This window comes from Typopeltis vanoorti, chromosome 1, assembly GCF_054136105.1.
Source record: "Typopeltis vanoorti isolate ZY-2024b chromosome 1, IOZ_Tvanoo_1.0, whole genome shotgun sequence".
Classification (NCBI taxonomy): Eukaryota; Metazoa; Arthropoda; class Arachnida; order Uropygi; family Thelyphonidae; genus Typopeltis; species Typopeltis vanoorti.
Genome location: NC_143549.1, coordinates 88132691 through 88149723, shown reverse-complemented (window position 1 = coordinate 88149723; position 17033 = coordinate 88132691). Strand labels below are relative to the sequence as shown.

The 17033-nt window shown below is 37.0% G+C and overlaps 1 protein-coding gene across 5 annotated transcripts in view; it reads right to left on the bottom strand.

Moving 5' to 3' along the window:
• LOC150110185 (protein fantom-like) overlaps window positions 1-17033 on the bottom strand; it is a 588918-nt gene that overhangs the window by 219271 nt on the left and 352614 nt on the right. For all 5 annotated transcript variants that reach the window (XR_016548253.1, XR_016548255.1, XR_016548256.1 and 2 more), the window contains exon 23: window positions 13159-13253. Coding sequence is in view for 2 of the 5 variants with exons in the window: in XM_090391966.1 (XP_090248092.1) it covers window positions 13159-13253 (95 nt within the window). In the remaining 3 variants the exon portion in view is untranslated. The remainder of the gene's footprint in view (window positions 1-13158; window positions 13254-17033) is intronic.

Below are 17033 nucleotides of genomic sequence, written 5' to 3'. Positions count from 1 at the left end.
TCTAAATGATCAGTGTTGAATGATGTTTGCAGAAGCCAGATTGTGTCCTGGAAAAAAAAGAAAGAAAAAAAAAAAGATTGCTTCTCTCCTCAAACCATAAAAGATGAGTTAACCATTTTATCCAGAATTTTGCATAATCAGATGGTCATAGCAACTGGTTGATAGTTAAATGGGGATTTTGGATCCTTCCCTGGCTTAAGAAAGACAACAATAAATGTCTTTTGCAAGGTATCCAAAAAAAGTTTTCATAGAAAATTTAGGGATCCTTGGTAGATGGCAACAGATGTTTAACTATTTCATAGCTGATTATCTGGTACAACACCAGTTGAGCAGCATTTAAGCAAAGGAGATTTCATTTCTTGTTTTGTGAGTGGTCTGTTGTATTCTCAGTTTACAGAAAACCAACCCACACTGATAAACACATATACAAACTTTCTCATCACTGCCCACCACCACCAATGGCTACAAAGCTAAAAAGATTAACAAATTGGTATTGGTTTTCCTCTCTTCTCCTTACATCCCTCTCTACGAACAAACTACAATAATACTATTACTATTCCCTATATCTGGGGTATATCAGAAAAAATAAACAGAAATCTACAAAAATCTCTATATTGCTTTCAAATCTTATCTGAAGCTGGTTGCATTTATCCACCACCCTAAGGATTCACTCCCACCCCTCTCTCTGTTCAGGTATTTACAAGGTTCCTTATTTTTACAAATTATTTTAATATAGTCAAATTGGGAGATCTGCCAACATCCATCTAGAACATAGGTTCACAAACTTTTTCGGGCCACCGCCCACTTTGCAAGACATAAATTTTGTAACCCCCCCCCATTATATAAATTACATAAAATTGGGTTTATTTTTGTACTAATCAATTAGAAAAGTGGTTTTATATATATTTTGAAATGAAATATAACGAATATATTTGATAGTGTAAACATAACCTATTATACACACATATAATATATGTATATATAATAACTCTATTTTCTCATTGACATAGAAAATTGACATCTATTTCTATCTGACATGGTAAATTTTCAAATAATTTATAAATAAATAATTTATAAATTTTTAAATAATTGAAATAGAAAATTGATCATGTAAGACGGGCATAAGATGAATTAAAATGCAATATTTAATTTTAAATGATTATCTAATCACAAAATCACGAAAATAATTAATTTTTAAATATATATTATTAATTTCTTCTATAAAGAGCCACTGATCCCTAGACCCCCCCTGAACGCCCCCCCACAGAAGGTTTCAGCACCCACTGGGGGATGATACTGCCCACTTTGGGAACCTATGATCTAGAAGAATACAAGAAATACATCTGCTGCCATAACTATGGTTAATCGGGAGACTTACCATATGGCAGTATCCAAAGCATAGTCTAGCTGACCATTCTTTTGATACTTTGCAGAGAATCAAATGAAAGAAGAAGAAAAAAACTACTATACTTCACTGCAACAAATATAATCTTGATAAACTTTTCTTAGAATCAGCAGTGGATTTGCTAAACCAGTCAAATATTAATAAATATGGTTGTGTTAAACTGCCCAAGATTTTGGAAATTAATTCTTACGCTTCCTACCAACAGCACGCCCCTCATTAGTACATTAGGCTCATTTAGACCATTTTTTTTTTTACTTATTCTTTTGAGTAAATTAAAGATTCCAAGAAATTATATTCTTGGTTTCATTCCTTATTCAAGTGGAAGCAAACAAAGTTTATGCATCAAATAACTTCACGACTGAGCTACTTGTAGAATTGCCTTAGCATCGCATAATGCAATACATGTATTCTTACAGACATGTATAATGCTATGCATTATGGGAAGGGCTACTAGTGACCCATGTATATACAAGTAGCCTAGTCATCATGAAGTTACTTCACAACACAAACTCTGTTTGCTTACACTTGGATAAAGGATGAAACAGAATATAATTTCTTGGTATCTTAATTTTTTATTATTATTATTATTATTATTATTATTATTACCACGGGCTACTCCAGGAGTCCTTAGACTCATCGAGGGAGGCCCTAAACATCATGTTCACACAGCTGTTCAACATTCTCACAGTATCTATCATACCCTGCCTTGAACTTGCTCACTGTCATAGCACCCACAACAGACTCTGGCAGCTTATTCCACTCATTTACCACTCTAAAAGTAAAGAACCCAGCTCTAACACCCCTGCTAACCACGCTCTTGCCCAGCTTCCATGGGTGTTCCCTAGTTCTCCCACCACCAGTCCTGATCTCAAAAATATCATCTGAATTAATCCTATAGAATCCTTTTAGCAATTTGAATGTCTCAATCATATCTCCCCTTTTTCGCCTATCAACTAGTTTCTGCAACCCACAAATCTTCAACCTGTTCTAATATGGTGCATTCCATAGACCTGCTATCATCTTAGTCACTCGCCTCTGGATCCTCTCAACCTCCTCCCCATCAAGAAGGAACCGAGGTGACCAAATCTGGGCACAGTAGTCGAGATGAGGTCTTATCAGGGCTCGGTACAGAGGTACAATAACTTGTTTTTCTCTGCTCGTCAAGGTATTTTTCAACAACCAAGTGAGTTGATGAGCTGATTTAGCTACTTTCGCAATGTGCCCCCTAAACTTCATCTCCCTATCCACCAACACTCCCAAGTCCCTGGCCTCATCAATCTCTTGGAGTACAGTTCCACCAATGTGGTATACTGTGCTAATCTTTTCACTCCGAAATGCATAACCTTACATTTTGTCACATTAAATTGACATCCATTCTCCTTAGTCCAGAACTCCAATCTATCTAAGTCATCTTGCAAGACTTTGACATCTTCTGCATTCACTATCGCCCTACCCAACTTTGCATCATCAGCGAACAAATGAACTGTCCCACTTAGACCATTCCCTATATCGTTAATGAACAGATTAAACAGCAGTGGTCCAAGAACAGAACCCTGTGGCACACCACTAGTCACAGGCCGTTTTTTGGACTCTACTCCTGAATAAACTACTCTTTGATATCTCTCCATCAACCACCCAGCTATCCATCTCACCAACCCTATATCCATTCCCATATGTTGTAGTTTACGGATTAGAATTCCATGTGGTATCCTGTCAAACGCCTTTGCCAGGTCCAGCAGTATCACTGTAAACCCATTTCCCTTATCCAGTTCAGCCGTCACCTTGTTATAAAACTTGAGCAAGTTACTGAGGCATGATCTACCCTTCAGTATAACCTATAATTTATAGTATAACCAAGTGGAAAAACTTCCAATATTCTTTTGAATGTTTTTGTGTGTTTTCACAATCTTGATATTGTTCCTGACAATGTCTCTGTGACAGAGACAAAATATGGGATCCAATAAACTTGTACTTTACTGTTCCTCTATGCTGTATTCATTCCATTAAATATAATAATGATTTTAAACCAGCACAAAAGCCTAAATACTAGAAGAGAGTAGAGGTTCTTGTTCTGTTTTACATTGTTGGGTGAAGAACTCTGGAAAATAAGAAAATACTGCTGATATTAGATGCTATATTATTTCTGAAAATTTCTCATATAGCTCCTCCAATTACAAATCAACATACTTATTTCACTAAGGAGCATCCCATGTGTTTTGACTGAACTGTTTTTTACCTGTGATTTAATGAGTAGAAACTATTATTACATAGACAATGCATTTTGAGACACATACCTTGGGGTAGACCTGGAGTACCTCATGTTTCTATCTTATCTCAGTTACGTTCCAAGTTATTTAAAAGTTATGAATATGCTTTGTCATCCTCATCATCATTTCAGGGATTTAGGCCCAGTAGCCTCTTCTGTTCTGATTCAATCTTTTCCTTGGTCGTACCTGATTTTTATATCCTCCAACTGGGTGGTATTGGAGTATTTTTTTTGGGTAGTCTTGAACTATCCATTCTTATATGTGCAATCCACTTCTTTCAGTATTTGTATACTTTGTCTAATACTATGTCTATTTTAAGTTCTTTATGTATTTCTGTGCTTCTTTTTTTGTCCTAGAGAATACAGTCTGTTCTCCTTCGCAACAACAATTTCATTTCTCCAGTTTCTATTATTTTTCTTTTGCAGGTTTTTTTGGTCCATAATTCACTTCTGTACAGTAGAGAAGGTCTTGCCAAAACTTCATAAACTCTTATTCTTATATGTTTTCGAACTTGGTTAGGTTCAAAAATATTATTGATCATTCCCGTTATCTTCAGAAAGTTTCAAATTTTTATATCAGTGTCAGCTTCTTCAGACATCCAAGGTATCTGAAGCAGATAATTTGTTCTAAAATTTTATTTTCAATTATAATTTTATTTCTGACTGGAGATGGTACTTTAAAAGCCATGATTTTTGTTTTGTCTCTTGATATTTGCATTCCAAATTTTTTAACAATTGTGTTTAAGGAGTATATTGATCTTTGGGGGGGGTTCATTGTCATTACACAACATGTTATAATGTAAACCTTCAGTGAGTCTTAGAAAACTCTCTGCATGGACAGATATGTCACATTCTAGTACTTGGAGAGCCACCAAACAATTAAAGCTTTGTCCATACCATGTCCACTCAATTCAGGAAATGAAGCCAATGGATAAGAAAAATGTTATGTCCTGTAGGTGGTTTCATTCATTTATTGAAGAATTCTTGTGTAGAGGCTTAAGTGCTATGAGGACATTACGTTGGAGGTTTAATGGATTTTTTACAACACTCAAAAAGAATTAAAATAGAATTTAATACTTCCTATATTTCGTCCTAGTCACTAGGACATCTACAGGGATTACAAAAACAATTAATGTAACATGCACACAAAAACTTACAATACTAAGCCCAACCACGTGGGTGACACTAAAGTCCTATCTAGGTGGAGCGCCCTCTAAGGGCGGTCGTAGGTGGCCTGGAATGTAAGGTGGAACCTCTGGTGATGAGTGTTTCCCAAATCTTCGGAAGCTTAATGCAACCGTATTTATTTAGATTTGGTTGGTTTCTGAGAGCTGCTGCTGCTTCTAAGAAAAGTCTCTCTTTCTTGAATTTCCTGTGGTGGAGCATGGTGGTTTTCTTCCATGTAACTCTGTGGGTGGTGTCCAACACGTGGTCAGCCAAGCCTGAATGGCCATAGTTGTGTTTACCGATGTACGACTTGTGTTCCTCCGGGCGGATGGATGCTGATCTGCCTGTCTGTCCAAAGTACGCAAGCTTACTGGAACAGGGTACTTTGTAAACTCCAGGCAGAGAGAGAGAGAAGGGAGCTGATCTTTCGTAGACCGGATAAGGGTAGCAAGTTTGCAGTAGGGCTTATATGCTGTGTGTAGGTTATACTTTTTTAGTATCTTGGTTATTTTTTCCGAAGTGCCACAGATGTAGGGTATGGTGATGGCATTTTTAAAATCTTGTTGACGAGAGGGACGGGGAATGGGGGAGGAATTGATTATTTTTTTGATACTGTGTTCGCTGTAGCCATTGGAGAGGAAAGTTCTGTGTATGTGGTTAAGCTCAGTAGTGAGGGCGGTTCCACTGGAACAAAGATTGTGGGCTCTCTTGGTAAGAGTTTTAATGATGCCATATTGTTGCGAGGGGTGGTGGTGGGAGAGTTTGTGAATGTATCTGCCTGTGTGTGTGGGTTTTCTGTATACAGTGAAGGCAAGTGTATCATTAGGCAGGCGTGTGACTAAGGTGTCTAGGAAGGGTAAACAATTGTTCTTTTCCTTTTCCATAGTAAACTGGATTCTTGGATGTAGGCTATTCAGATGACTGAGGAAGGAGTCTAACGTGTCTGGGCCATGAGGCCAAATAGAGAACACATCATCTACATATCTTAGCCAGATAGACGGTTTGAGTGGGGCTGAGTCTAAGGCTCGTTTTTTGAAATCTTCCATATAGAAATTGGCAAGGGGGGTGAGAGGGGGGGAACCAATGGCAGTTCCCTCTATCTGCTTGTAGATTTTGTTCTTCCAAGAGAAATACCCAGAGTGGATGGCAAAGGAAAAGAGATCTAAGATGTCAGAGGGACAAACGTTTTCTAAGAGAGAAAAAGTGTCAGTTAAGGGAATATTGGTAAACAATGAGGAGATATCAGAGCTTACTAATATGTCTGTATTATTCAAGGTTAAATTTTCTGTGAGGGCTTTAAAGGGGGTCGAGTTTTTTATATAGGATGCGGAATTTCCGGTGAGGGGGGACAGAGAGTTGGCCAGCTGTTTAGACAGTCTGTAACAAGGTGCATTGTTGGCATCTACTATAGGCCTGAGTGGGGAATTGGTTTTGTGTACAAATACTATAGGCCTGAGTGGGGAATTGGGTTTGTGCCTAATGATACACTTGCCTTCACTGTATACAGAAAACCCACACACACAGGCAGATACAATCACAAACTCTCCCACCACCACCCCTCGCAACAATATGGCATCATTAAAACTCTTACCAAGAGAGCCCACAATCTTTGTTCCAGTGGAACTGCCCTCACTACTGAGCTTAACCACATACACAGAACTTTCCTCTCCAATGGCTACAGCGAACACAGTATCAAAAAAATAATCAATTCCTTCCCCATTCCCCGTCCCTCTCGTCAACAAGAATTTAAAAATGCTATCACCATACCCTACATCCGTGGCACTTCGGAAAAAATAGCCAAGATACTAAAAAAGTATAACCTACACACAGCATATAAGCCCTACCGCAAACTTGCTACCCTTATCCGGTCTACGAGAGATCAGCTCCCTCCTCTCTCTCTCTCTGCCTGGAGTTTACAAAGTACCCTGTTCCAGTAAGCTTGCGTACTTTGGACAGACAGGCATATCAGCATCCATCCACCTGGAGGAACACAAGTCGTACATTGTTAAACACAACTATGGCCATTCAGGCTTGGCTGACCACGTGTTGGACACCACCCACAGAGTTACATGGAAGAAAACCACCATGCTCCACCACAGGAAATTCAAGAAAGAGAGACTTTTCTTAGAAGCAGCAGCAGCTCTCAGAAACCAACCAAATCTAAATAAATACGGTTGCATTAAGCTTCCGAAGATTTGGGAAACACTCATCACCAGAGGTTCCACCTTACATTCCAGGCCACCTACGACCGCCCTTAGAGGGCGCTCCACCTAGATAGGACTTTAGTGTCACCCACGTGGTTGGGCTTAGTATTGTAAGTTTTTGTGTGCATGTTACATTAATTGTTTTTGTAATCCCTGTAGATGTCCTAGTGACTAGGACGAAATATAGGAAGTATTAAATTCTATTTTAATTCTTTTTGAGTGTTGTAAAAAATCCATTAAACCTCCAACATAATTTGTTGAAGAAATTGGAGTTCATGAGCTGGAGACAATGTTTTCTTCAATCACAAAGTGTGGTTCCACCTAAGTAGATATGGCAATAGCCAAAATAACAAGATTTGGTCATTGGAAACTCCTCATGTTTTCTATGAAACACCCTTGCATTCTTTGAAAATTGGAATGTGATATGCAGTATCATGCCATTGCACTATCAGACCCATTTTCTTTGAGACGACATTAAACAGTGCACTGCACCAAGACATAATCACCCGGTTCATGGCTCTTCTTGAGAGTGAAGAATGTGATTGCTGTTTTCAGCTGAACGATGCCACTTATCATACATCAAATGAAACAATGCAATTTTTGCAAGTTTTTTGGTCAGACTGTTTTGTAAAGGACTTTGGCCCCCCCCAAGGTCACCAGATTTCTTCTTATGTAATTACCTGAAAGATCAGATGCATAAAAATAATCTTCACACAATTGATGAACTGAATATGAAATCACTAAAGCAACCAGAGTAGGCAGGAATTCCATGCTTAGAAGAGTTGCCTCCAATTTGGTAAAAAGATCACATACCTACATTCAAGAATGAGGTTGCCATTTTGAAATATGCTTTAGTAATGTTATTTATTTTTGACTTTGTAAAGATATGGTTATAAGCTTTGTTTGTAGCAATTTAGTTCTATGAAGTTTGTCACTAATATTGAAAAAAACCATTATCATCAAATTCCTGCCATGTACCCTCAAGGGGTGTACAGGATATGATAGTACTACATGAAAAAATTATATCATTACTAACTTCCTAGCTACAATTTTCTTCCAAATCAGTCTGTTATTTGTCAAGACTCCAACATTATCAGATCTTATATTTCTATCGTCTAAGTCACATTGTACTGTATCAATCCACCTATATCTTGGTCTTCCTCTGGGTCGTTTTGCTGCCAACCTGGAGGAGAACACTTGTTTTGCTAATCTTTCCTCGCCCATTCTGTTTAGGTGACCATACCACCTGAGATTAGCTCTGCTAACGCATTCCTGGATGCTGACAATGTCAAGTTCTTTCCTAATATCCTTGTTTTTAATATGCCATTGCCATTGATGCCATCTGATCACACCTCTAATCTTTCTCAGGATTCTCATATCTGCGGTCTCTAGTTTTTAGTCAAGTGTTTTATTTGTGACCCAGCTCTCAGATCCATAAGTTAAAACTGGTTTGAACACTGTCTTGTATACAGCTAATTTAGTGTTCCGACTAATTTCTCTCTTATTCCATATGAATTTATTCAATTGACTTCCCACCATACCAGCTTTGCTGATTCTGTTGTCTATTTCTATATTTAATTTACCATCTTCAGTAAAAATCGTGCCTAAGTAGCTGAAATGTTTTACTTGTTCCACAGGTTCTCCATTCACAACACAGTTGACATTTTCAATGATTCTGCCTATTTTCATTGTCTTTGTCTTTTTATTGCTGACCTTCATACCATATCTATTACAACAGCTATTCAATTTAGTCAGAGAATCTTGCAGACTTGTAGCGGATTTATTTAGAGGTATAACATCATCCGCATAAAGCAAAGAGCTGAGATTAACATTTCCAATTTTGATATCATGTTTAATGCCACTTTCATTCATAATGTGATTCATATAGATAATGAATAACAGAGGGGATAATGTACATCCTTGTCTCACACCAGATTTAACATTAAACCATCTTCCTGTACTTCCTTCAATTCTAACTGCTGACTTACAACTCAAATAAAGACTAAGTATCGCTTGATATAATGCCCCATTGACACCATATAACTGCAGTGTATTGAATAGCTTCTTTCTTGGCACCTTATCATATGCCTTTTCCAAATCGACAAAACTTAAATACAGATCTTTGTTCTATTCCCACACTTTCTCGACTACTTGTCGTAAAGTGAAGATCTGATCCTGACAGCCTCTGTATGGCCTAAATCCAGCTTGTTCTTCCCAAGCTTTTCTTCCACAATTCTTCTCAACCGTTTCTCAAGTATACTTGCATAGATCTTGCCAGGAACACTCAGTAGGGAAATACCTCTGTAGTTCTCACATTGTTTTATTTCCCTTTTTATATATGGGTACTATGAGAGCTTTACTCCAATCATCGGGAATTTGTCCCTCTGTCCAGGCTTTTTGAACTATGCAGTGCAGCCACTGTAAGACTCTTATACCACCATACTTCAGCATTTCTGGTCGAATATCATCTACTCCTGCTGCCTTTCCACATTTCAAGCCTTTGATGGCTTTTTCTATTTCCAGTATGGATATGTATTCCTTACTGCATGCCTGGTCAGAGTTTTTTACCACTGTGCTGTCATCACTGCTTGTTTTATTTAGCAGTTTTTCAAAGTAATTACTCCATACTTCAAGGATATCTTTTTCTCCAGTTTTCATGTCACCTTTATCATCTCTAACTCCTTTTACAGCACTCTTTCCTCCATTTCTAAGCTTCTTCTTCACAATTCTTCTCAACCGTTTCTCAAGTATACTTGCATAGATCTTGCCAGGAACACTCAGTAGGGAAATACCTCTGTAATTCTCACATTGTTTTATTTCCCTTTTTATATATGGGTACTATGAGAGCTTTACTCCAATCATCGGGAATTTGACCCTCTGTCCAGGCTTTTTGAACTATGCAGTGCAGCCACTGTAAGACTCTTATACCACCATACTTCAGCATTTCTGGTCGAATATCATCTACTCCTGCTGCCTTTCCACATTTCAAGCCTTTGATGGCTTTTTCTATTTCCAGTATGGATATGTATTCCTTACTGCATGCCTGGTCAGTGTTTTTTTCCACTGTGCTGTCATCACTGCTTGTTTTATTTAGCAGTTTTTCAAAGTAATTACTCCATACTTCAAGGATATCTTTTTCTCCAGTTTTCATGTCACCTTTATCATCTCTAACTCCTTTTACAGCACTCTTTCCTCCATTTCTAAGCTTCTTCAACAACCTCCAGAATATTTTGCCACCTTCTTGATATTTATTTTCTATATTCTTGCCAAAGTCCTCCCATGACTTTTGTTTAGCATTCTTGCATTTGTCTCTATATTCTCTAAGAGCACAAGCTGACTTATTTGCCAGGAACTTTTGATATGCTTTCTTCTTTTCCTTCACTGCCTCTTTAACTTCCTGTGTCCACCAGGGAGCTCTGATTTTTTTATCCTTGCAGACAACCTCACCACATGCCTCCCTAGCAGAATCAATTAATGTTTTCTTCAGAGTTTGCCACTGAATCTCCAAGGTTTAATTTCTGTTCTCAAACTCTGTCATTTTTTCTTCAATAATCTTTGTGTATTTTAGTCCACAATTCACATCTGAAACTGCTCAACTTTTATTCGCTTTAAAACTTTCTTACATGTTATTCTTTTCAATATGAAATTCAATTTTATCCTGCTCATGACTAAATAGTGATCACTTCCAATTTCAAATCCTCTGTACACTCTGGTGTCGTGCACCATGGAGAAAACATCACTATCAACAATAACATAGTCAATGAGACTTTTCTTATTCCTAGCCTCTTCTCTCCGTGAATTTGTGCACATTTTTATGTTGGAACATGGTGTTAGTAATAACCAGTCCATGTCCTGAGCAGAAATCCAACAGATATTTACCATTATTATTAGCTTTGCTCTTTTCTCCAAATTTTCCCAAAATATTTCTGTATGTCTCACAATTGTTTTTTACTCTGCTATTTAGATCACCAACAAGGACCAACTTTTCCTTTTTCATTGTGTCAGTTGCTTTTTCTAAAGTCTCAAAAAATTCCTCCACTTCTACCTTAGTAAAACTTTCTGTGAGACCTTAGGAACAAATAAGTCTCATTGTCCAGTTCCCCATTCTCATAATTGCCCATATTACTCTACTCGAGACTGACTGCCATTCAAGAAGATTAGCCTCGTATTTTGTGTTGAATACTATGGCTGCTCCTTCTTTTCCTTGATTGTCATTGCCTGAATATAACATTTTGTATTTATTGCTCAGAAAGGTCTCACCAGTTTTGGTCTTTTTTGTTTCAGTCACCCCTATTATGTCAATCTGGTACTTATATAATTCCTCAGCTAGCTCCATTTCTTTGCCATTCAAGCTTCTTACGTTGATAGTACCGATCTTTAACTCTGGTGATGTTGAGTTGGGGTTTGTTTTCAGATTTGTTCCAGTAGCTGACTTTTCGCTGTTCACCCTGGTTCTCTGCCGAAAACAACGGGGGCCTTGTTTAACCGGGTGACGCCCCAGCCGGCATGAAATTTTGTCATGTTGTACCATCATTTTATATTTTGGTTTAACCAATAAGAATACAATTTGGTCGGCTAAATCCCAAATTGCCAGCCCATCCTCGTTCGTTCAGTATCAAAGTAGATACCCAACAGGGTGCACCACGAGAAGGTGAGGATTGGACAATAGGTCAGAAGCCCTGGTCGGTTCTCCGCATTCCTATTAGCTATTATAATTTTTAGGTTTCTTATTATCCAAGTAAATTTATTGGCAATTGTAATGCTTGAAAAAAAATAAGCATTATTAATTTTTAAGTTATAACACGTGAAAAAATCCTAAGCATGTAGTTTCACCATTTGTTCCCATATTTATATCTAGTGGAATGTTCCCCACTCTGGCATTGAAATATCCCATTCCACTGTAGATATAGATGTAATTATCTGTTTCATCTGAACTTTTTGTTTTTTTCTGTTATTACTGGTAATTTGATACTCTATTAGAGTTTTATCTAAATCTTGATATTTGGAATGGATACTCCTGACATTCCAAGTAGCAACATTCCAGATATGCTTGTTTATTTTCATTCTTTTTCGTTTTCTTATCCTGCTTGTATCCGTTAACCTGTCTGAGTCATTTTCCAGAGTGAACAGTGCAGTTGCTTCTTTTCTGAGACAGTGGAGTAAGAAATGATTCAGATGGGTTGGTAACAGGCTATCTGCAGCCTTGTTTGATGATAGGGCTGCCACCTTGGAGCCTCCAAACTTACCATAAGTCACCCTTCTCTCATTTGTGCCTGATCAAGCTTTCCACTGGGGTTAATACTCAAATCTTCCACTTGGTTGCTGAGGTTCCAAGTTTTACCATGTGGAGGTGAGAGCTGATTAGGAAGGAGAGGCTAGGTGACCCTACTTGAGAGGTCATATATTGTGCATCCATCTCCCTTTGAACTCTTCCGCCCTTGGATTATTGAACCATTAGCCCACCTACAGTACGAATGTATATGATAGATTTTACCATCTTTCATGGGTATGAGTCACCTAAAAAACAAAAAGATATAGTGATGAGGAGCTGAACTATTTTAGAGGAAGACTTAATAAACATGCAATATTATGTTAAACCAATGAGTTTTTCAACTCCCATTTGTCTAGGTGGTCAGGATGCCTGGATTTCACATCTCAGTGTGAGAATTTCTCTTTTGCCTAGACACAGCACTGATGTACCTATAGATTTTACAATCTCTTGTGTGTAGGACTATTACACACGCACACACACACACACACACACTTTCGCATTTGGAAAAAAAAACATTAAAGATAAATTAGTTTTTTTTTAAATGAGCTAGTTTCATTAGATGCATTATCCTATTTACAGCCAATCCTAATGTCAAAACTCTTTAACAATTTGAAAGTTATTTTAAGAAAGTGCTACAAAAGTGAACAGCACTATGTAAGAGTCTGTGGTATAGTGGTTATCTTGTCCTAACACACAGATGGTTCTAGGTTCAAGCTAGGTTGTACATTCATAATTGATAATAAAAGCACCTTCTTATAGTCATAGGATCAAACAAAGTTACCAACAGAAAAAAAAAAAAAAAAAAGCAGCATCCACTTAAATAAAAAGCAAAGTATCCACTTACCTTATATAGTCTTATGGCCTGTTCCATTGGAACATGCAGCCTCACCCAGTACTCTAAAATACCATAGATAATACCAGTTTGACCATTCTTTATACCTTAAAATAAAGAACAAGTAAATATAATTTTAATATATAGATTTTAAAACACAATTTTTTTAAAGGCAGCTTGAACTATAAAAGACAGACCTGTAGCAATTAATCAGAGATAAGATAATATTGAAACTAACCAATTAAAATGTGTTCTAGAAAAATTTTTTATACCAGTCTGGGCCTCTAATTAAGCAAGATACACTGATCATTTAATTATGTTGTGACATTCATGTCACAACATAATTAAACTCACATTCTTTTGAAAGAAAGCAATGACTAGGCCTACACAACTGAAAGATAATCCAGTCAGAAAAAAATAACTGCAATTCAAATTTGAATCTTGAAATTAAAATCATATGCAAATAAATATTTAGGGAAGAATTATTATATTTATTTTCTTTCAAGTAAACAACTGTAGAAAGTGTTTTTACTTGGTTAGATATTAAATTAAACTTTGTAAGCAATTATATAGAAGCTGATGACTTCACATCACTTGCCTTTGTACCTTATAATGCAAAGCACATTTCCTTTCACTGAGTGATCCAAAATTACCACTACTAAATTCATCACACTTGAAATGAATTACTCCAGGGCAGGAAATTAATTGGTGGCTCTACTCAGTGACAGACAAAAAGCTGCCGCCGAGCAGAACTGCTCTACTCCCCCAGGAAGCCAGCCCACTATCAGTGGAAGCTAAACCAAGCCAAGATACTAATGCAGAATTCATGCAGAAGTCATATTTCCCATATACAAGTAGTTAAACAGTGTATCACCTTATTATTGAACACAATGGATCAGAGATGTAGAATGATTCTTGACTTGGTCATAAGTTAAATTAAACTTGCGAAGAAATTATATTCTTGTTCCTTTATCCAAGGTTATTTAATCCTTTATCCAAGATTATGCAAACTTTGTTTGCATATGCTTGGATAAAGTGTATGACATATCTTCACAACTAGGTTACTTTAACACTTCTGTCCAAAAAGAAATCGAACTTTTGATAGAAAATAAAACACAAGCCAATTATAATTATTCAAATAATTTATTTTAATCAATATACTCTCCCTCAGCTTCGATACAGCATTTGGCATGGTCAATTAATTCACTAAATGAGTTTTTTATATTGGTTTTTGGGATACTGTTGAAGGTTGTGGTTACTGCCGCTTGAACGTTTTCAATTGTGTTGTATCATTTTCCTTTCAATGGCAAATGAAGTCAAGGGAAGAAAAAGAAGTCATAGGTGCTAAATCAGGTGAATACGGCAAGTGATCCAACACACAAACTTCGTTTTTGCTCAAAAACTGTCTCATAATGTTCAAATGATGAGATGGTGTGCATTATCATGCAAAAGTGACCAGCTGCCTGCATCACGATATTCATGCCATACGCGAGGAATTCTCGCTGTCAATCGCTTCAAAATTTCGAGATAAAACTCACCATTGACCGTTTGGCTAGGCAGAATGATTTCTTAGTGGATAATGCCCTTGAAATCATAGAAACAAATCAGCATTGTCTTTACTTTTGACTTCTCCAAGCCACTTTTTTTCGGATGCCTCTCTTCTGGTGGTCTCCACTCAACACTCTGGTGCTTTGTTTCAGGCTCATACTCAAAACACCATGTTTTGTCACCAGTAACTATCATTTCAAGGAAGTTTGAGTCCTTACAAGCGGTTTTAATGAGGTCCTTGCAGTTTCATTTCGATACATTTTTGGTCGTCGGTCAACTTGTGAGGAACAAATCGCGAAATCAATTTACGAAGGCCCAAACCAAACTCTCAGTCAAAATGTTGTGCACAGTTGATTTTCGAATCCCCAATTCATCTCATGGATGATTTCGGGTTTTCTTTGATAAAATCATGCACTTTTTGGATGTTAACTTCACTCAACCCAGTTTTTGGATGGCCCGGCTTGTCGTCGTCCTCAAGTGTCTCATGACCACTTTGAAATTGCTTAAACCACTCGTAAACTTGAGCATGGGATAAGCATTCATCACCATATGCTTTTTGAAGCATTTGATGCATTTCGGTAAAACTTTTACCAAGTTTAACAAAAAAGTCAATTGCAGCTCTCTGTTTGAAACTCATTTTCCAACCGTTCGTCAAAACACACTGTCACTCTTGGCACTATAACTCAGTTTCTAATGAAACAAATGTCATGTCATAAACAGTTTATACAACACTAATGAAGGTTGCTGCTTTCGACAACAAAAAGATACAGCAGGTTTCTTCTATGTTCGAAAAGTTCAGTTTCTTTTTGGACAGAGGGTGTATATAGAGGTTGGTTAAAGGATTAAACAAGAATAAAAATTTTTGGCCAAGGTTTAATTTAAGTAAACAGTCCTCAACGAGAGAGAGAGAGTTAATTACAAATAACTTGACTACTAATAACACAATTATTGTACAGGGCAGTTGTGAATTACACATGGGATGCATTTCCTGGATGTGCCTGAACTAAGACTAACACAAATTAAGACCATATATACTATAAAAATACATTAAAATTCAAAGGAATATAATTTCATGAATACGTAAGCAATCAGCAATGTACTAATTTTCTGGCTCATGTAGATAAATTTATTAACATAAATTTATAAATTTTATGATTTTCATAAAAGTTCAACAGTTAGTGGTCAATTTTGTAAGCATTTTCCCCCTTTACTTATCTAGAGAAATTTCCCCCTTTACTATCCAGTCACTTTCTCACAGACACTCGCTTTCAGAATTATATCTTTTTGCAGGTATTTCATAGGCAATGATCAAATGAAAACTGGTCAGTACCATATCTCTGCTTTCCTCTAATCATATAAGAACATAAGCAGCCACTGCTCTACATCCATACAAATTTCAACTCAAATATATCAAACCAACTCCTCATTCTTCTTTCTTTTCATCTATTCTATTTTCTATCAGCGTTTACCATATGGTTTCTCTAATGAATGCAACCTCAAACTTTTCGAGAAACTTGTTAAAAGATTTCTCATTTCTCCTTGACCACTTTCCCAATATGGAATGTTATGTTATAGGATTTGTTACTTCTCATGTGAGGTTTAGATATAAGATTACCACTAATTCTTCTAGTCCTGATGGCATCCTTTAGCAACTGTGTTGAATATTCGTACTCCATAACAAGCTTATATTCGTCCAAAAGAAAGAGATAAAAGCCAGCCATCAAACTTTGTCCCATTATGCTCACACAACAAACAAATCCTTTAGTACCTGAAAACCAATCTTTTAATCCGTGACCACCAATATGGATACCATTATTCACAATCCACAGTAGATCTCCTTACCAAAACACCCATATATGAACACAAGTTATGGAAAAGGTTTGGTGAAACCTATGCTCTGGACATTTACAGAGCATTTCAGTAAATCTAGCACAAAGGCCTACTGTCAACCCTCTACAACTGAATTGCAAATTTCCTCTCTGGTCATTCAGTGAATTGGCATGGCTTTCTTTCTTCAGATATCCTGCCCAAAGCCAGAGCACACACCAATGTTCTATACTATTGCCCATACACAACCTTCTATACTACATAGTTTTGCTGATGACAGTACTTTCCATTTTCCTCCTCTTTTTCATCTTGAAAGCATGCAATGTTCGTATATCCTAAGCTACAGGATCTATAAACAAGTTTAACACTGATCTTCTTGTCCTATTTCATTGGGGTGAGGACAACCTTGTCAACTTTAATGCCACCAAAACATAATCTAATTTTATTTCATACAAGAAAGACCACACTTCACTTCTCCTCTCACATTTGATAATACCTAAATCTACACCAGA